The sequence below is a fragment of the Vicugna pacos genome, chromosome X, assembly GCF_048564905.1.
Source record: "Vicugna pacos chromosome X, VicPac4, whole genome shotgun sequence".
Lineage (NCBI taxonomy): Eukaryota > Metazoa > Chordata > Mammalia > Artiodactyla > Camelidae > Vicugna > Vicugna pacos.
Window position 1 is genome coordinate 73,997,946 of NC_133023.1, and position 22,620 is coordinate 74,020,565.

At 36.4% G+C, this 22,620-nt stretch overlaps 1 protein-coding gene across 5 annotated transcripts in view; it reads left to right on the forward strand.

Annotated features, from left to right (window-relative positions):
- The window catches only part of DIAPH2 (diaphanous related formin 2), a 784,101-nt gene that overhangs the window by 483,391 nt on the left and 278,090 nt on the right, over positions 1-22,620 (forward strand). For all 5 annotated transcript variants that reach the window (XM_072956799.1, XM_072956800.1, XM_072956797.1 and 2 more), the window contains one exon: positions 9,859-9,983. In XM_072956799.1, the coding sequence (XP_072812900.1) occupies positions 9,859-9,983 (125 nt within the window). The remainder of the gene's footprint in view (positions 1-9,858; positions 9,984-22,620) is intronic.

Here is a 22,620-nt window from a genome sequence, read left to right on the forward strand (position 1 = left end):
AGGATGAAAACTACATTGTCTTGTTTCGGCTAAGCCACCCTTTACCTTTCTACTTGTACGAGTGTTAATGTACCAATTATGTGCACCATGAAAGAAAAAAAAGAGTCTTTCAAATTTCTCCACTTTCTTTTAAGGAAATTCAGGCAGATATTTTTATGACTGTATGCTTTTAAAGGCCTGTGGCTTTTTGATTTAGTATACTAGCCCCCCCGCTCCCCCTACAATGCAATTAGTAGCATAGTTGTTATCAGTAACATTTGTTTCAAACGAAGTATAACAGCAAGATTTTGGAGGGGAAAAAAGGCTTAATAGGAATATCCATGGAACCTGTCAAAGTTTAGAATAACTCACAGAAAAGTAAAGGGGAAAAATAGGAATAAATTACAAACATAGACCAGAGGAAAGTGACCTTCCCCAACATCTAGAAATGTTTGTACTTGGAGTGAGTCAAGGATACAGGAGTTATTACCCAGATTTATACAGCCAGAAAACTAACTGGAGACTAAATTATATTAAGCAGTATAATGAAACGGTGTAACTGAAGTTGGATCTGTATGCAGATACCTCCCTGTTTCCTGTGTCCAGCTCAGACCTTTCTTCTGAGCTCCAGGTCCATATTTCCAACCGCCTATTTGCAGTCTCACCTTGGATGGTTCATACAGTTCAAAATTGGTAGGTCCAAAGCTAAACCCTTGAACATTGCCCACAGATCTCCCTTCCAGATGCCTCCGTTTCCATTGTTCATGCCAGAAATCCAGAAATCATTCTGAACAATTCCCTGTTCCTTACCTCTCCCATTTCACCACCCCTACCCAAGCCCTGTCCGCTCTACCTCTGAAATACAGACTACAGCCATCTTTGGTCACCCTAATTGAAGCCACCATCACCTGTCTAGACAATAATAATTGTTTCTTACCTTTTCTCCCCTTTTCTATTCTCGACCTCCTCCCTCCACTTTCCACATAGCTCCCAGAGTTCATCTTTTTTAAAGTGTAACTTGAATCAACCTCTCCTGCTTAAAGCCTTTCAGTGAATTCCCATTGCTCTTAGGATGAAACCCAAACTCCTTATCATAGCCTAGAAGGTCCCACCTACCTCTCAAACCTCATTTGCTCTTTTAATCCATTGTTAGGTTATAGACAAAAGGACTTAGGTATAATAGATTTATGAGGTGATACCCAGATAAAGCCTTGCTTTATTTATGGACTGATTTCAATGCTGAGGAAACTTAGACAATTATTACAGTTATATCCTCTAATGTGTTCAGTTCGCATTGCCAATCTCTTTTCTGTGGGCATACGGTAATCCTATTAGTATCCATAGTCAATTAATGAATAAGGAAAACATAACCCTAAGTTTACCCTTCCAAGCGTCTTTTATCTGACCTATAACCCTACTACCAAGCAGAACTGCCAATCTGAGCATCACTAATGTGAAAGGGACTCTAATGACTCCAGCATTATGACCTCAGCACTGACACTGACCTCATGACAACCTGCATTCAGTTTGGATAAAGCTGTTGGCTTTGTATAGGGTCATACCTGTGGACTTCACACACTAGACTTTTTCCGGGAAAATCCAGTCAAGTGCAAGGATAACGTTGCCAAATCATATAGTCCCTTTAATTTCCCTGATGAGTTCAGGAATATAGTTGGTGGATAACCTGGCCGCGGCACAAAAATTACACTCAAGAAGGCTAACATTCTTTTAATATAGCATTATCACTTTATGATGACCCTGTCTACATGTATTTAATTCTTTCCAAATAATGTGTGGAAGAAAGTGTTCACGTTTTATCAATCCATATCACCTTTTCATACCTTCTAAAGGATATATTATTTGGGGAGTAAGGGTGTTAATAAAGTTGCCATTAAGTGATTGCTTAGATAAAAAGCATTTGTGAACGTTTATTCAAGAAGCAGGTGGTGGTTTTGGTGTGAAGAAAAAAGGGCTCATGTTTCGCACCTGGTTTATCAGAACTTTCGTGATATTGAATACAGTTGTTTTTCACTTTGTGGTTTTTTTCAGTACTATTTATTATAGCTCTAAACACATACACAACTATATCCTAAAAATTCCACATCTTACAACCATGTAATGTCAGATTTCTTAAATTGAGGTTCTTGTCCTTTCTAGTCTTTAGTCAACAAGTCTACATTTTACATGTTTTCCCATAATTTTACTAACTTATCTTTAAGGCCTCCTATTATAAGTAATGTTAAGTAGCCTCCTTTCACAAGGGTCCCTTTTTGCCCTTCATGTTCTGATTCCAATGCAAAAGAAGAATGCATTACGGAGATTTGACAAGTGAAGACATTAATATAGGATTATCAGAAAGGATTTATCAGTATCTGAAGGTTCTGGCAAGCTTTTTTGTTAAGGAGAATACCGTTCCAGCCATTTACATAAAATCTCCAGGGGAGGACAATTCAGTGTAACCCAGCCTCAGCTCAACAAAGACATGACTTGACCCGTGAAAATTATTCCAGTTTGAGGTGTGGGTGAGGGAGACATCTTTCAGTGCAAGAAAAACAAATAGACTTTAAAGAAGATTCTTCATGAGAAGAACAAACTTTTCTAATGCAATGACGCCCAGCCTCCTGTTATAGAAGCTTCTGCTTGCAGGTGTACGTCCCAGTCCTGGCCTTGAGCTACGACTGTCAACAAGAGCAGGAGATTTCAGTTTGTTTCACAGTCTTTGATTTAAAAATCTTCACATACTATTTGCTGCAGGCAGAATAACAGTTGCAGAAGAGACAGCAGGTGAAAGAACTCGATTCTTCACCAGCAGCTTGGCTGTCCACTGCTGGTGCTTCGGTGGTCAGGCTATGGAATTTGGGGTTGCAAATCATTATTTAGTGGCGTTTAAAATTTTCCTCCCTCGTCCTTTACCGCAGCTAGCCTTTAACCATACCTTCCATAGTTATTCGTAAATGTTTTTTTGGATCTCTTCTTTTTGTTAGAAGATCCCATTTCTTTCTTAAATAAGATGCATTCAGACTGACGTTTGCAGGCTGAGAACTTGTACAAATGTATGAACACAGACGCTGATTATCAAAGAAATGTAGATCGAAAGTACAAGGAGGTATTATCTCACACCAGTCAGAATGGCCATCATTAAAAAGTCTATGAACAATAAATGCTGGAGAGGGTGTGCAGAAAAGGGAACCCTACTATACTGTTGATGGAAATGTAGTTTGGTGCAGCCATTATGGAAAACAGTATGGAGATTCCTTAAAAAACTAAAAATAGACTTACTCTATGATCCAGCAATCCCACTCCTGGGTGTATAGCCAGAAGAAACTCTGATTCAAAAAGACACATGTACCCCAATGTTTGTAGCAGCACTGTGTACAATAGCCAAGACATAGAAACAACCTAAATGCCCATCGACAGATGACTGGATAAAGAAGTTTTGGTGTATTTATACAATGGAATACTGCTCAGCCATAAAAAGGAATCAAATAATGCCATTTACAGTAAGATGGATGGACCTGGAGATCATCATTCTAAGTGAAGTTAAGCTAGAAAGAGAAAGAAAAATATCATATGATATCACTTATATGTGGAATCTAAAAAAGACACGAATGAACTTATTTACAAAATGGAGACAGACTCACAGACATGGAAAACAAATGGTTAGCAGACATCGAAATATGCCTAGTGAAGTTTTTAGAGTTAAACATTTATGCAGTTTTCATGTTTTGTTATCGGTGTTCTCTGCTCTCAACAGCAGTTCAGGCTGTATTTTGGATCCAGTTGAGAAACACTGTACTCTGTCCCCAAAGGCACATGTCCAAGGGGCAAGTGATGGCTCTTGTGGACACATATTGTGGACATATGTTTTTACATTTCATTTCATCAGGATTCTAGTTAAATTGTGTTTTCTGTTAAAGTGACTTTTTAACAATTTTTTTGTTCCTAAGAATGAGTCATTCTCTAATAGTTTTTTTTTTTTTTTTAATTCTTATTTGGGTGCCACTTACCACTTGTTTTCTTTAAAGGCCTAAGAAGCCCACAGTGCTGAGCCTTTGCTGCTGTTACTATATAAACACCTTTGCTTCATTTCCATGTATAGCATTCATATAAAATGAAACTATTAACTTATAAATGTACTTGAGGAAGAATACAACTAGGCCTATTGTTCAGACTGCTTGTAATGCCCTTTTCTTTTTCACATGTGCTTTCTGGATGAGTCACTTTAATGTTGTGCCGCTCAGCTGATAGTAATTCTTCAACTAAATATATTCAGTTAAAGAAAATTACAGGGTGCTCAGAATCATATTTGGGCCCTATTCACATAGACTTGCAAAAGGAAATTTTTACTTGGCCTTTCTGAGAGCTGATGTTAAGAAGTGCTCGGTTACTTTGTCAATGGGTAAAATTAATAGAAGTATTTAATTCAGAGAAACAGTTCCTCAAGTTCCTGGAAAAGCTTTTATATTTACATAAAATTATACATTCTGCACATGGTCTAGAGAATGTCACCGGAGTACCGTGGTTTTTTTTTTTTCCCCTTAATAAATACGTATCAGTTCTCTTATATGCTATGTAATTGAAAAGTCTCTCCATATACAATCTCACTTAAATGTTTATGTTATATCTTAGTTTTCTTATAATTATGAATTGGAGCAAGTCTGTCATTTAAAATGTTTCGAATGAAGATCAGGCCACTCTCATATATTTACTGGAAGCCAGGAAACAAGTACTGTATGTATATTTTTCAACAGAAATAAATAGATAAATAAGATTTGTGGGGAAAGTTTCTCCCTACATACAACTCAAGAGAGTCTAGTGAGCTTAAAAGGTTATTTATGGAGTACAAGGAAGAAAGCTATAATAAAGGACCCGATAGCGATAATTTAATTTTTTTAGTGTTATAATTCAGAGTCAGTAATTCAGTAGCAGATTTAAAAAATGAAATGAGAGAAAAAAAAATTAAAGTGCCACCAGACTGACTAATCAGTCATTGAAAATGCCTATAGTGGGAATTTACTCAGATAGAAAATGTTTGCACTGTCATTAAAGACTCCTTAATTTATATTAGTGAACTACTATAATGACAGGCACAGAAATATACCCTGAGGCTGACGCTATGCAGGAGACAAGCATTTCTAATCCACTCTGGTATTTAAATGTTCTTGGAACTCGAGGCACCCCACATCTCCCCACCACCTCCAGTAAAAAAAAAAAATACATGTAGTTTCTCTCTCTTTCTCTCTCTCTCTCCCTCCTCTCCTTATCTCCCCTCCTCCTCCCCTCCCTCTCACACACACTTACACACATACACACATACACATACACCCTGAAGATATATTAGAAGTAATGTAGGCTGAGACCTAATTAGTTAATTAGTTGCATAATGAACATTGTCTCCCAATTCTTTAGACTGAAGCAAATGTATTCAAGGCAAACAATCAGGCCGGTAAACACATGTGTTAATTCTTTTTAACACTTTAGAAAGAAATGTGTTATCTTTCAGACATGTCTTCAAAAGCAAAGTAACTAACTTTTAAATGTCTCCAGAGAAATACAGACTACTGCACGGGTTTTTATTTCCAGAAATATTCTTCAGATTTGGCTCTCTCTAACAAATTGGCTGTTCATTAGTATAATTGTCACTGCCTCCCAGACCTAAAATTGCATGTACCTTGTAAAACCTACAAACAGAGAACACAATCTAAGCTTAGTTCTCTTGATTAGAAAGAAGACCCGTATTAAATCAGGCCATAATGAGGTAGCAGGTAGGGAATGAGTCCCTTTTTTGTTGTTCAGATTACATCTAAATTGTTGTTTAATTTTCAATGGCACGGTTACAGTAGGAATCGGTCCTCTGGAAGATAAGGTATAGTGGGAAGGATAGTGGAATATGAAATGAATATTTATAGATTACCTATTACGTACCTGTTATAATGATAGACACTTTATCGAATCATTTCAGTTGAATGACTACCCTTTAAGGAAGATATTATTCTCTTTACTTTGCCAATTGGGATATAAGGACCCAGAGAGGCTACGTGATTGGCTTAATGTAACCCAACTAGTCGTTGATGTGGTAGAGATTACAGCCTAGGTCCATCTGACTCCTGAGACCATGCCTGTCCCCAAATATAAGTGACATACCCTTGTGCCAGTGCGTACAGAAATTACTTCAATTTGTTGGCCTTCTGGAACTAGAGACACTGCTTTATATTTATAATTTTCTTAGAAGACATCATTTGGCTCAGACCACACTGCTTTCTGAGAGTAGTACATACCTCATAGAGTTTTTATGAGAGTGAAATGAGTTAATACATAAAACTACTTAAAATAATGTCTAGCCCATAGTAAGTACTCAGTGAATGTAGTTATTACTTAAGAGACTAAATAAAGACGAACCTTACGGGGACTAGTTGAAGGAATAGGGTGTTTGGTGCCTGGACAGATTAAGAAGATGCGAGTGACACCTTTCCTGTAAAATAGGGAGTGAGCTCGATCAGTGTTGCTGTGAGGCAAAATGAGAAGTCACGGGTAAGAGAAGTTCAAGATGGCTGATTTTGATTTTAAGTAAATAAAGTTGTTTTTAATTATATCAACCGTCAAAAAGGAAATAAACCACTTAGGGAGAGAGTGAACCCTTTCTTCTGGATCTAGTGTTTGCATCACCATCGATTCCCTGGGTACCCGTTCTGTCCCACATCCAAGCCTGGGCCACTTGTCTTGCTCCCCAGCCAGACCTGCAAGTTAACACTCCATGAAACAGAACATCACCAGTGAGAGAATGGGAGATGAGAAGGAGCCAGCAGGTGAACCGCTCACTCCCTGTAAACCAACTCTTTCGGGTTGCAGTTGCCTCATTTGTCTTATGGGGAGACCAGGACTGACCATGTGATTCAGGGAGGGGCCCAGTACAAAATGAAATTGCGGAGCCCCATTTTAAAAATTACTAAGGATTTCAAAATGATGACAACAAAGCATTAAACAAAGTGCAGACCCCTTCAAACATGGAGCCCTGTGTGACTGCACAGGTCACCTGCCTAGGGACTTGGCCTTGACGGAGACAACCTGAGACACTAAGTGACCAGCTGTAGTTTTTGGAAAGCTGTGCCCAGTTCAGTAACTTCCTCTCCTGTGTTTACTTTCTTCTCTTTTCCCTTATGCCCGTTGCCCTGGGATTAGACCCTAGTGAAGCTGTAACATGCAGGCTTTGTCTTAGACTGTTTTCCAGGAACATAGACTATGACACTGATTAACCTGAGTTTTGCAAACTTGAGAGGCTGATCCAGATCCCCTGTAATGTCACTTCTAACTCTAAGATACCATAATTTCACCAATTTAAGGAGACATATTTGATATAATGGTATTTTTTATATAATATAGCCATAAATTTGCATGTGGGCAAAAATTCTTGGATTATTACATCTCCAGTATTTTATTTTGTTTTGTTCATTCATAATATTAATAATTTATTAGAGATGGAAAATAGAGAAGCCTAGGACAAAAAGATGTCCCTTACTTCTCTTATCTCAGCTTCTCACTTTCCCCTTTGTCTAAGCATCTCTTGTAACCCTGCTTCCTCTTGATATTATTAGACAGACTTCAACTTCCTGCTTCCTTTTCATATTCACATAATAATTGATATACTAGCTTTCAGTCATCAAGGTCGTATCTAATGTCTACATCCACATTCAGTTGCAAAAGTGGGCATAAATTTAAATTTGAATCGAAACTTCTTGAAGTATGCATATTCATTCAACAAACATTTATTGTGTGGTAAGTACTGAGGGAAAAGCAAGGTGTCAGGTAGGGATCTTACCATCAAGGTAAGCTTGAGGTTTTAGAGTGGAGTCTCTTTTTATGTACACGAAATAAAAATAATCCTCACCTAAAGCAGAAGATGATATGTGGAAGATGACTTAAACAAACAGAAATGGCTATAAATGGGAGAGAATTTGGACTACAGCTCTAGAGGGATTTATAGCGGACTAGGATTTGAGATGTGAAATTGATGGGGACAGATATCTAGAAAATATTGTTTTATTCAGAATTCAACTTTAGGGTAAAAGCCATTTCACTGGATTAGAAATAATGTCTCTTGTTATCTGAGTTATCTAGACGTTTGTATGCATAGCAACTTGATTAGGCTGTTTCTGTATTGAACAATCGAAAGAATCCTCCTCGTCATCCCCTTTTTATTACTGGAATTACTGTTGCTTTTAGTAGGAGAATTACTGTTGTGACTTAAACCTGGCCTCTGGGCACATTTTGTTTATTGCAGAAAGTTATGGTGAGTTTATTTCTTCCGTGTAGCGTAAATGACGTAAACCTCTTGGCAACTTCCTATCTTGGGTTTTTCAATCAAGCAAATGGGAAAGGAGAAACCTTTTGAATAATTAGCAAGAATCTACTGGAAAAACCCAAGTGAGAAAAATTCAATTTTAAAGTCAGAGAGAATGATGTGCTCCACAGCAAACTCATCCTTTAAGTAAAGCAAGCCATGATTTCTGAGCCATTAACAAATTTTTGGCAAGACAAAACTCTCTTAGACTTTTCCAATAAAGAATAATTTCCATACTTGTCAGATCTAAACAAATGGAACTAAATTGGACATAGCCATTTGAACTGACAGATTAATAGGGAAAAAAATAATTTGTCTTTAGTGTTGGTGTTTGATTTTTAGTCTCTTGAACTTCCATGTATATTTAAGGCAATTTCTCCTCATTGAGTTATAAAGGTGTGTGCGTGTCAGTGTGATAAATTTGTATCAGAAGACTGGCTGAAATTTGCCAGGGGGTTGATTTTATCAGTCTCTTGAATTTTTCACTGTAATTCTGATATTCCTCTGAATGAGACTGAAATTTACTTTAAAAAAAAAAGAATTGTAATATTATTCTATTTCTGTTTCACTGCCCTTTAATAAAAAGGACTGTGTTTCAGAGGCCTGGAGTTAAAAAAAAAATCAGTGTCACAGGCTTCCTATGAAATTCTGATACTTTCCTTGTCTTTTCAACTAGATCCCTGCCAAATGCCGTTGATATTGATAAAAGGCTCTTCATGCATAATTGACAGTCATTCAGTAATAAAGCATCTATAAAACAGCATAAGTTTAAAAAAAAAGGTATCTCTGTGAAAAGAAGGCATCATAAGAGATCTGGAAAGTGTGCATGTATTTAGGATCAGTTTGAATGCAATACTTAAAATTATTGGTTGTCAATGAGGAGAGAAAAAGAGAAGTGCAGAGAATGCTAGGGGTAATTAAAGCAATTAATGATAGTGTTTGAGGGCTGACTGAAGCTTTGTGGGTGTATATGCGCCTATGTGTTCGCTGTGGTTTACTTTAAATTCTCTGCATCAACAGTTACTTTTCATGTCTCTATGAGTATAAAAAGTACTAAAGACAGGAGCTTTTACCGTAGATACTGGTTTATAAAAATCAGGATCTTTCAACAAAAGAAAAATATTTGATCCTTTTATTTAATTTAACCTTAAATCATTTATATAGCCAAGAACACACATTAATAAGATAAGATCTCTTTGAACCTTAGTTTCTCTTTAATCTTCAAATTAGATTTTAAAGAATGAAATATTAGGAATTCCATCAATAAATTTAAATAGAAATGGATTCATTTGAGCTAATGGCCGAATAAAATAGTGACATTCCCATATTAAACATGATGATTTGGTATATTATTTTACACATTTTCACTTATTTTATGAAGAGTAGAATTTTTATGAGCAGTAATTCAGAAAAATGAGTTGACTTCATGGAACTATTCTCCACGTTAAAAAAAAAAAAGGTTTAATGGATACTGTTTTCTTTTAGTTGTTTTGGAGAATACCTGGTAAAATGTTCTAAACACTTTGCATGTTGTTCTTTAGTTTCAGCTCAAATTCTCAAGAGCAACCTTGCCGCAATGGAACAACAGATTGTTAATCTGGAACGTGACATCAAGCGATTCCCCCAAACAGAAAATCAACATGATAAGTTTGTGGAAAAGATGACGATATCCTTTATTTATTTAAGTATTTTGTTTAGTTATTAGTTTCTATCTGTGTGTGTGTGTGTGTGTGTGTGTGTCTGTGTGTCTGTGTGTGTCTGTGTGTCTGTCTGTCTGTCCATCTATCAGTTTACTATGTGGTTAGTTGTCAACCTGCCAGTCTTGTTTACATGGTTTGGATGAATTTGTGTTTAGGCTGTTTTCATATGAGCGTGTACATTGTAGTTCATGATGTTTTGAACCAGCTAGAGTGGGCAAGAAAACAATTCTATCAGGAAAAAAATGGCGTTTCTCAAAGGATTTCATTTGAAGGCCTACAAGATACACAAGGTAAGTCTTATAAGGCTTGATTAGATATAAAACAAAACAAAGAATCTTCTTATCTAACCAGCTGTTTAAAGGAAATAATCAACAGAAGATTTTTTCTGGTCAAAATTTTTATTTTCCTCTTTGTGTGTGGAGGGTGATATTTTCCAAAGGGATACATGCATTTTCAAGGGCAATCAGCGCAATCAGAGGATAATATCAGTGAACTGAAAGGTTATGAAGAATAAAATGGATGCATCGATGGATGGATAGATCAATTGATCAGTAGATGATCTATTTTAATAAATTGTAGGGGGGGGAGTATAGCTCAAGTGGTAGAGCGCATGCTTAGCATGCCTGAGGTCTTGGGTTCAATCTCCAGTACCTCCATTTAAATCTGTCAATCAATAAACCTAATTACCTCCCCCCTCAACAACAACAACAACAACAAAAAGTGAGGGTATAGTTCAAGTGGTAGAATCCATGCTTAGGACGCACGAGGTCCTGGGTTCAATCTCCGGTACCTCCTCCAAATATAAATATAAATATAAACCTAATTACCTCCCCTTCATCAAACAAACAAATAAATAAATTTTAGTAGCTATCTGTGTAACATTAAGCATTTCCTGCTACATAAATGTTTTTACATCCCTGTTTTACATACAGTATATTTGTGTAAATTACAGAAATACATGAAAGGAAAGCTTGAGAAGCAACATTTAGCTTGAGTTGTTTAATGTTAAAGCTGGTGTCTAAAGATAAACTACATTAGAGCTGATTTTTTTTCTATTCTATTTTGGTTTTCATAAGTTAAAGCCATATCCTTCTCCTCTGGGTTTAAGTAAATATCTTGAACTGCAGATTGATTCACCATTTTATATCTCTAGAAGGAATAAATACTGCAAATTCTTTATCTGATAATAAGTAAATTCCTTCAACTACATGGCCGTCACCTTGTTTCAAGGTTAAATCTCCTGCCCTTTACTTTGATATGCTTTCTTTCCTGCCTAACTTGGGAGTTATGGTACTGAACTTGAATTACTTGAGAATGGCCATTTAGATTTATGTGAAAACAATTTTTTCATTTTCAGTTTTTTGGTTCATGAGTTTACACTGTATTTTGTGTGGTCCTTTAGTGAGGCCAAGTACTGATATAAATAGGAATACTGGAAACATAAGTTTGTGGGTGATTGGAGGCAGGAAATCCTCAAAAATAACCTTGGATTACATAACTGCCCACACTGAAATATATAACGTGGGGATTTTACTTTGTTGCTGATTAGATTTTTTTTCAATTTTGTTCTGTTGTCCTATGGCTGGAAACACCACCTACATTTTTCAACTTGTGATTTTTGGTTCTTGCTTCAATATTTGAGTTTAATTCCTGATCTCCTTGTTGTTTTTAACATTTTATTCCACAGTTGGCTTCTGGCCACACAGCAGCATGCAACATTGAGGCGTCTTTGTTGCTCATTTAGCAAAAAAAAAAGTAATTTCAAACCCTCATGAACTTGGCCTGGACTCTTTATTTTATTTCTCTCTTTATGCAGGTAATTAAGCACTTTAAAATGAAAATCCAGAGCCTTCTATATCTGTATGTTACAGATGAGTGGTTATTCTTCATTTAAGTGGCACTAAAGTGTGACTGTTTGTCCACAAGGGGATTGAAAACTATATTAAAATGTATGGAGCTGTTACTTTGCATATCATATTTTTTAAAAGCACAAAATAAAGTTTACAGCAATTTATTTTAGAGAAACTATTAGAATATTGAGTTGGTGAAAAATTCCAAATTAGTAAATGAAAATGATAGAACTCTTGCTCCAATTATTCCTGCTTCGGAAGGCTCCTTGAGCATCCTTTGAGAGTTTGGATCTCCTAGAAAATGACAAACAAAATGTGTAACCATCATATGTATATATGTCATATAAATTTGGATGCCTACTTAGTATTTTTTCTACTCTTCTGGGAATTCCAAAAGAGAAGGATATTGTATTGTGGAATACTTGATTCTGGTTTAAAATTAGAACCATGATTCTGTTTCTAGTGTAGAATTCTTTGTACTGGATGATCTTACACGTGTTTCTGTCTCCTGCCAATAAATTGTTTTGCCTCAGGTCACTGGCCCTTTAAATTGAATAACTACAGGAACAAGTATAGGGGTAGCTTCCCTTGAAAGTAACCTTACCTATTTAAACAGTAAAGGACTGTGAGTTCAAAAACTGAATAGCCCTGCTATTCCTGGACTTTCAGTGCTATAGTTGGCAGCAATGGCATGATGGCCAGAGGGCAACTGAGTGTGCTGGTTGAATCTTCACCAAATCTCCAGGTTGGGCTAAGTCCCATAGCACCCTGTGTTCACCATTACTACTTCACACTATTGATTGAACACTTTTCTTATGCTAGGCCTCGCCAGGCCATGAAAATACAACAGTGTACAGGATAGAATGCTTGACCTCAAGCTGCTGACAGTCTGATATTTATGCTCTTGTCTGTCTTGCTGTCCCCATGGCCAAGATCATGTCCGGTGTGTTAATTTCTCCATGCTCTCCCCAATGCACAGCACCTAGCAATAAGTATGTGTTGAATTACAGAATATTATAGCCAGAGACAGTGAAGATCATCCAGTCCAAGATCCTAATTTTTTTTTGAGGAGGAGGAGGAGGTAATTAGGTTTATTCACATATATATATATATGTATATATATTATATATATATATTTCTTTTATTTTAGTTTTTTTAACACCTTTATTGTGGTATGGTTCCAGTAAACTACACATATTTCAGATGTACAATTTGATGAATTTTGATAGATGTACACACCCATGAAACCACCACCACAATCAAGATAGCTAACATTTCCATTACTCCCCAAGAGGTACAAATTTCAAATTCCCAATTTATCCCTTCTTACCCACTTTACCCCCTGATAACCGTAAGTTTGTTCTCTATGTCTGTGAGTCTGTTTCTGCTTTGCAGATAAGTTCATTTGTGTCCTCTTTTTAGATTCTGTATATAAGCAATATCATGTGTCATTTTTCTTTCTTTTTCTGGCTTACTTCACTTAGAATGATGATCTCCAGGTCCATCCATGTTGCTGCACATGGCATTATTTCATTCTTATTTATGGCTGAGTAGTATTCCACTACACACACACACACACACACACACACACACACACACACACACACACACACACACATATACACACATGTATATATGCCACATCTTCTTTATCCAATCATCTGTTGATAGACATTTGGGTTGTTTCTATGTCTTGGCTATTGTAAATAGTGCTGCTATGAACATTGGGATACATGTGTCTTATTGAATTAGAGTTTTTCTCCAGATACATGCCCAGGAGTGGGATTGCTGGATAATACAGTAAGTCTATTTTTATTTTTTTAAGGACTCTACATACTGTCCTCCATAGTGGTTGCACCAATTTACATTCCCACCAACAGTGTAGGAGGATTCCCTTTTCTCCATACCCTCTCCAGCATTTATCATTTGTGGACATTTTAATGATGGCCATTCTAACTGGTGTGTGGTGATACCTCATTGTAGTTTTGATTTGCATTTCTCTGATAATTAGCGATATTGAGCGTGTTTTCATGTGTCTGTTGGTCATCTGGATGTCTTCTTTGGAGAAATGTTTATGTAGGTCTTCTGCCTATTTTTTCATTAGGTTGCTTGGTTTTTTGATATTAAGGTATATGAGCTGTTTGTATATTTTAGAAATTAGTCCCTTGTCAGCCTCTATTTATTTATATTTTTAATGGAGGTACTGGGGATTGAACTCAGGACCTCATGCATTCTAGGTATACACGCTACCACTGAGCTAAACCCTCTCTGACAAGACTCTACTTTTACTGAGCACTTCAGAAGAGTGGTAAGCTGTGCTTATAGTTATAAAACTTTTCTTCATGTAAGTCTTCTCAGAAACTTGAGTAACATTGAGTCACATTTTTAGAGCACACGTGTAAAGTGTAATCAGTTTTAGAAGGGATAATTCACGCCTTTTAAAAGGAAGTGTCAAAAGATAAAAAAATAAAAGAACAAAACCTCCCCTATGAATGGAATGGCCCAGGCTATTTCCTGCCTCCTACGGAATAGTCAGTGGCATTAGAGGGGAGCTCATCACCTCTGTCTCCTTTTCTCTACCCAAAATCTGTTGCTTGTTTCAACTAAAAAAAAACCCAAAAAAGATGTAAAGAGTATAATAAGCAAGCCTAATTTTATGAAACTACCAAAAGGGAGAAATGGAGAAAATTCTCTCATAAATCATTGCAGAGAGGGTCTAGGATCAAAGGGGATGGTCTGTAATGGATATAAGAGTGATATATATATATATATATATATGTATATATATATATATATATACACACACACACACACACACACATTCAAAAATTTAGATAACCATATGGGGAAATTACTACTATGATTCTAATTTTTTTTTAAAAAGCAGAGTCCTTTGTAGTCTTCATACCAATATGCTCATCATAATTGAAAGTTTTAAGTTCAATTGTTTGTACAGTAAATTCAAATAGACCTTTTTTTAGTAAGTTATAAAAATGATAATATTCATTCATTGATTGAATGTTTGCTGTATATCAGACACTGCCTAATTTTACATGCTTGAGCTTTTAAAAACTGTCCCCATTTGTTAAATGAGGAGTATTTTCCATCTCTGGTGATGAAATTGATCACAGTTGTCCTTGTGTCATTGCAGTGAGCTCAACTTGTGTCAGGATAACTTCAACAATTGCAGGGTCATCTTTTTTTATATTTTAAGGTTACCAGAAATTCTGTGGTCTGTGTCAGTGTTTGGGACCTATTATAAAAATTGGCGCAGTGAGGTTCTGAATCACATCTGGTTTCAAAGTTTTGAAAAATAACTTGTGCTTAGGAGAGGTGAGAGGGAGCATTATGAATGGACTGCTTGCCAGTCCTGAGGCTTGTTCTCTTGGACTTGACATTCTTTGTGGATTTTGATTTTTGCAGCTTTTGTCTTTGGATCAGCCGTATGACTAGGAAAGGGTTTTTCTTTCATTCTTTTAAATCCAGGCTTCACTTTTACTTACCACTCCTTGCTTTTTCTGACGGGGAAGACCATTCTTAAAAGAGGGCTTCTTAGACTTTAAAATATGCTTTGTGGTCCATTCTTAACATCTTAAACTGTCTAAAAAGCACATTAACCACAGTGTTGACCTTACTGCTTATATCTTGTTGACAAATTTCTTCCCACATTTACTCACATAGATTTTGTCAATGGCAGAGCTGTCTATTGCGCAAAATCAGCTTAGCTTTTTGATTGACTGCTGGCTAAATCATTTCACCAACTGGAGGGCAGGGAGGACTTAGCAGCAGGGCACCATTAACACATTGACAAGAAGAGCTGACAGAATGTTAATGACATTAACACCCTGTCAGCTAACTATCAACACCTGGGATTTCCTCCTAGTAGGAGGGAGAGTCATTTGAAGTGGTTAAAAATCAAGTTACCGAGGAAGTATTTTGTTCTTACCAGATAGTTCAAAACAGATTTGGGGTCTCCACTGCACTGCGATTATGTTGGTTTTTCTTCCACTATTCTTTATTAAGAGAATAATTTTTTAAAAGATGATAAACTCAAAGGGAGTTTGTGCTCGATGACAGTAACATTAATTACCTTTGAGAACATGCCGGTAACAGGTTTTAGTGAAAGGATGATTCACACTTTATAAAGTAAATGCCATATGAAATAGACAAAACAAAACAAAACAAAACAAAAAGCTAGAAGCCTCAAGAGCAAAGCCTTTTTTGGGGCGGGGGCATGGGGCCATAGGAATGTAGTAATCCAGCCTGTTCTCTAGTTTCTGAAGAAAATTCAAGAACTTTAGATGAGACTGGAGGGAAATTCACTGGCTCGGACTCTCTCATTACTTTCAATTGCCTGTTGGTTTCAAACTCAGAAAATTAGGAAGTTCAAATCAAAACTTTTTTTTATGAGATTGCTCAGGGCGAGAGGGTCCGGGACTTAGAAAGAGTGAGAAAGACAAGGAAGGAGGAGAGAGATGTGGGGGAGGGAGGGAGGAAGGAAGGAAAAGACAGTGAGCATGGGAACATGGTCAGTAATAGAGAAAATGCTTATATTGAAAATCAAATTGGGGGAGGGTATAGGTCAGTAGTAGAGTAGACATTGATTTGAAATAGAAGGGTATTATCATTTGTAATTAAAGTAATTAAAAAATGGTAATAAAATAGTAATAATAGCAACTGTTTAGTCTTGTGCTGGTCACAGTGCTAAGAATATATAGGCGTATATATATAAAATCTCTAGTGATCTCCAGAGCAATACCACGGGGTAGGTACTCTTATTAACCCGATTTCAAATATGTGAAGATTGAGGCTGTAGAAGTTCAAAGGTTCAGACACGTGTATGAGATCACGTACGTTCTAAGTCTGGCTAATGAGAGCCAAGATTCAAGTGTTGGTCCTTCAGACTCCAAACCTTGTGCTTGTAACCGTGGTATTGTGCTGCCTCTGGGGTCAGAAAGCTTCGTGAATTTGAGATGAATTTCACGTTGTTCACTGTGAAACTATATATTGCTTCATTTTCAGTCTCCTTCAAATGGAAAAAAAAATTACTCTTTTTGAAAGGTTTATAAACTCATTTAAAAATGTGCTGCTCACTTACACCGTATGCTCCTCAAAGTCTTCCTTAATCATAGCAATCAAAATTAATTTCCTTGTCCCCTGTGTTCTCATAACATTTTAATGTTTTGATTATTGTACTTGCTGGCTTGCTTATACTCTGCTTATGTGCATGTCTGTTGTGTTCACTGGGTTCTAAAATCTTTTGAGAGAGATTCTTACTTGTCTTTGAGTACAACAGACTTAGCACAATGCTTAGTAGAAAGTTGTCTTAATAAATTTTGTTTAAATAGAGTTCGTATTAGAATGATTCATGTTAAACAACATTCTAGCGAGCAAATAGAAAATATTAGCTTGTTATCCTGACATAACTTCAGTTTGACAAAAGAAAGGGGTATAACATGTTTCCAGTGTTATTCCTTTATATGTTTTGATTTCAAATGCAGGTATTTAAAGTTATCTCTTTAACTCTTAGAAATCACATTCTAAGAAACTATCTGAATGGAACACATGTTTTTTAGGATCAGTCAGCTCAAAACTTTTCTATTTGAAGACTCTTGCTTGTTTGAACTTCAGCCAGAAATTACCATGAGCTACATTTGTCCGACTTTGCCTAGAGGGAATTGATAGACATTTGATGCACGATGCTAATGGTGAGAAAAGAACATACTGCTTGGTTGAAGGGTGCATAAACCCTTTCAGGCCACTAGCGACTCATCTGGGAAATCATCTTTTTCAGAATATAAAACGGGACATAATTCGTCTGAAAGAGTTAATGTGCCCCCAACCTGACAAATTCTCATTCCTACCAGAAGCTAAGTTTTAAGAGATTAAAAGCCTGTCTGTGGGATTTATTCATACTGAGTAGAAATGATATAAAATAAAAAGAAGCTTGAAAAAATAAATGACCCAATATGAATATGTTTGTGTGTGTGCATGTGTCCTAGGGAACACGTAGCATATACACACATCTATACGTAGAGATGTGCTTTAAAGCCATTTAATATTCACAAGAGCTTAGATTGGATATCGTAGTGATGATACTGAGGTTTTTTTCCTTTTGCTTTGATTTGAAATTTATGAAACTCTTTATTTTCCATTATGAAGGGCATGCATGCTGTGTTAAATACACAGTTGATAGGCAATGATAATGACATTAGTGTAACTAGTCAAGTCATACACTCTTGCAGCAAAATCTCAATCAGGTACTATTTTTATAATGTAGAAAAATATATCAATGTCTTCTTCTGTATTAGAAATTTGTTCAGTTATTTCTTGTTAGGATCTGATATAGCGTAGGAAAATTATAGCAAGTAAACTTAGCTTTTTCATTTGAACTTCCCCTGTTCCTTTCTTCTGGTTTTAAAATTTGAGATATAGGAAATGAATTAGCTTTATAAGATGAAAACAAAAGAAATGCAAAAAAAGACAGCAAGTCAATATGTTTAATAATCATGTAAAGCTACTCTCCTGTGGGTTGCAAAGGCAAAATAGGATAATAACCTATTAAATTGTCCCAGTTCATTACTGAAGTTAGAAATGGAAAGAAATACATAACAAACATCACTGAAATTTTTAAACTAAATCTTGATGATGGATATATATATATATCCATATCCATACACATACACACATACCTCATAAGACAAGCATTTAAAATTACAATCAGCTTGAGAGGATTACATCTCAGCTACTCACTTGAAGCTAAGGCACTCACTAATGGTGAGAATGGCAAATAAATTAAAAATTTAACAAGGAACTATAGAAAAGCTCTCCCAGGATCATCAGTGAGAAGGATATGATTAGTCACAAATTGATGTTGAAAAGTGATGAGTAACTGAGTTCAGAATGGTTCCAAAGGGTGAAGGTGTCAACCCCTCTTTACCTTGTCAAAAGCAGATGTTTAGTAAATGGCTTTTTCATATCTGCTAAGGCATTATCAAATTTGTGCACAGCATCTCTGCTCAATTACTGATCTCTAGATTTCTTTATTATGGTCCTGACTGAAAACCGAAAGAGATCCCGTTTAATTTTGCACACTGTTGAGAAAAACTCTGTCAAATTCATTTGTCCCATATATATATGTGTGTGTGTGTGTGTATATATATACACTTTTGAATTTTAATATTCTATATAAATACAAAGCATTTTTATTAATCTGTTTGAATGAAGAGAATTGGATGAGTATCAATAGACCTAAGTTCTAGGCTTGGTCTTTGCAAACCTAGGAAAGGCACTGTTTCCCCATTTGTAAAACTGAAACAAGAATACTTGCCTTGCCCAGCTCACATAAGTTGTTATTAGGACAAGGTATAATGACTTTGAACATGCTTTGTAAAATGAAAAAACCACATACAAGGTGTCATTTATCCTTCTGCCCTAAACCTCACAAGTGGGAAATAAGTTATTTCCCCCAAGGAAAATGTTCTTTATAAACAAACATGGTCTGCTTTTGTCCCACTTCATTTTATCTAAGTTTGCTTTTTAAAATTTTTTTTCTTTCTATTTAAAGACAGAGAGAAAGGCTAATCTCTTTAAAATGTTGTGAATGCCTATGGAAGAAACAAGATGCCTACACTTCATTATTCGAGGTGTATCCAGATGTTTGGGATTAAACAAATCCCTACCTTTTCCACTTAGGTATGAGAGAGAGAAGCAACCAATGGAATTTGAAGGTGCTTGCATACTCCATAAGAGGTGATATTCTAAATGTTAGAACACCTATGAAGTAAGATGCAGGTATGTTTCCTGCTTTCAAGAAGGCATGTAGTCCGGGAGGTAAAACTGACAGAAGAGAGCAACCAACAGTGCAAGGTAATTTCACTGTAAACGAGTGTAGTGCAGGCTGAAAACGCAATAGACACTTTAGCTCTTTCTTCCCTTCTTTTGTCGTGAGACAGCACCGTCGAGAATTAACATTGCAACTTTATTATTTTGTTGGAAATGTACTCTCAAACCAAGGAAGAGACCCAAATGAAAAGTTAAATATGGAAATGTATTCCAGAGCCAAATGGAAATAACTTGTATGTCATTCTTTGTTTTGCATTAACTATCTCCCTCAGCACAGATAATTAAGAACTGTACCAACAATTTCTCTAGGTTCAAAACCAAGTTTCTTTCCATATATTTATAAAGCAGCTCCTACAGAACCTAGCCACATACTATTCTCTCTGCTCTAAAGAAGGTTAACTTTTTTTAGTTTTATTTTTTATTGATGTATAGTTGATTTATGATGTTAGTTTCAGGTGTACAGCAAAGCAATTCAGTCATACATATACATATATATTCTTTTTCAGATTCTTTTCCATTATAGCTTATTACAAAAAACTGAATGTAATTCCCTGTGCTATACAGTAGGTCCTTGTTGTTTACATATTTTATATATAGTAATTTGTATCTATTAATCCCAAACTCCTACTAATTTATCCCTCCCTTGCTCTTTCCCCTTTGGTAACCATAGTTTGCTTTTTATGTCTGTGAGTCTGTTTCTGGTTTGTAAATAAAATTTATATCATTTTAGATTCCACATATAATTAATATCAAATGATACTTGTCTTTCCCTGTCTGACCTACTTCACTTAACATGATAATCTCTAGGTCCATCTATGTTGCTGCAAATGGCATTATTTTATTCTTTTTTATGGCTGAGTAATATTCCTGTGTGTGTGTGTGTGCGCACACACGCGCACACACATGCTTGCTGCATCTTCTCTATCCAATCATCTGTCAATGGACATTTAGATTGGTTCCATGTCTTGGCTATTGTAAATAGTGCTGCTATGAACATTGGGGTGCAGGTGTCTTTTTGAATTAGAGTTTTCTCCAGATATATGCCCAGGAGTGGTATTCCTGAATCATATGTTAAGTCTATTTATAGTTTTTTGAGGAATCTCCATACTGTTTACCATAATGGCTGCACCAAACTACATTCCCACCAACAGTGTAGGAGGGTTCCTTTGTCTCCGCACCCTCTCCAGCATCTATTATTTGTAGACTTTTTAATGATGGCCATTCTGATTGGTGTAAGATGATACCTCATTGTAGTTTTGATTTGTGTTTCTCTGATAATTAGTGATATTGAGCATGTTTTCATGTGCCTGTTGGCTGTCTGGATGTCTTCTTTGGAGAAATGTGTATTTAGGTATTCTGCCCATTTTTTAATTGGGTTGCTTGTTTTTCTGAAATAAAGCTGTACGAGCTGTTTGTATATTTTGGAGATTAGTCCCTTGCCGGTCACGTCATTTACAAACATTTTCCCCTATTGTAAAAGAAGCTTGAATTTAGTTATGAGCACACCTCTGAAAAAAAATCACTCAAAGGATGGTGTTTCCTAAAGTTTAATTGTGTGACATTGTTACCAAACCAAAGTTGTGTGCACTCACCTGCATGCTTAGGTAAAGCCAACCTGCTGACACCGGGTTGTAGTGAAGGAAAGTGCAGCATTTATTGTAAGGCAGCAGACAAGGAGTCTGGGGCTAGTGCCCAAAAAACCTGAATTCCCCAAAAGATGGGTTTCAGGAAAGCATTTTTAAAGCCAAGATGAGGGAGAGGGGGTCGCAGGGTATGTGATCAGCTCATGCACAATTCTCTGATTGGTGATGGTGAGGTAATAGGGTGATGTCACAGGGGTTAATGATATCAGTGCTCAGGCTCCAGTAGGTCTGGAGGCTAGGGGCTCATGGTAATCACGTAGTTAACTTCTTCCCATTTGGTGGGGGTTTTAGCATCTGTAAAACAACCCAGGAATGTACATTAGATACTGTAACCAAGGTACTTCAGGGAGGAACTAAAGATTCTGTGACTGCCATAGGGCTAATTTACTATTTAAATTCTTACCAGTTCTCCTGGCCCAACTGCTGTTTCTGTTGCTACTTGTTCACAGCCTTTCAACCATTGATTCGTGAGCCAGACTTTTGTGACTTAGGGGAGACCTGGGACTATAGCTTTTTTACAAACAAGAGGCAGGCAGAGGACATGGGGGGAGGAGTCTATCCCAGGCAGGCCCCATAGGGTCCTGCTGGGTTACAACACTGGTTTTAAAAGCATTAAGAATTAACCAGGTAGGAAAGGTTGTGGTTTGGAGCAGCTTCATGGAGAAGAAAGATTCATCTCCTGCTGCAGTATAAGTTCTCTATGTGCAGGAAGTTTCCTGTGTTGGTTTGGTGGTGATCATCTTTTGTAATCCCACTGCCTGGCACATAGTAGGGCTCAGTACATGTCTGGTGAATGAATGAATGCATGATTTGCTCTCTGCTGACATTTTATTTCAAAAATGTTGGCATATTTTAGAGAGGTAGTAGTTAAAAAGATTTTGCTGCATGCTCTTATAGGTCATCCAAAATGTGATTCTGTTTGACTTTGAAATTTATTTAATGTCTATTGAAACAACCTCCCCCCAAAGCCCCTCACTAATTATGTCTGATTAGATAAATGTGAACATGATTTTGCATTCCAAGAACTCACCCAAACTGGACTGGATGCTGATATCATAGGGTTGGGTTGAAGGAGAGTCAGAATTTGATTTGAAGTGATCAACTAAACATTATAGGGCTTATTGTATTTACAAACAGGATGCTTTATTACTAAACTTAATTTTATTTAATGATTCCCATATTATAGAATTAAATAGCTTAAATTCATGATAAAAAGCATTAATTGGTGACAGACACTGAGATGCCTTATGATGGGCATATTACAT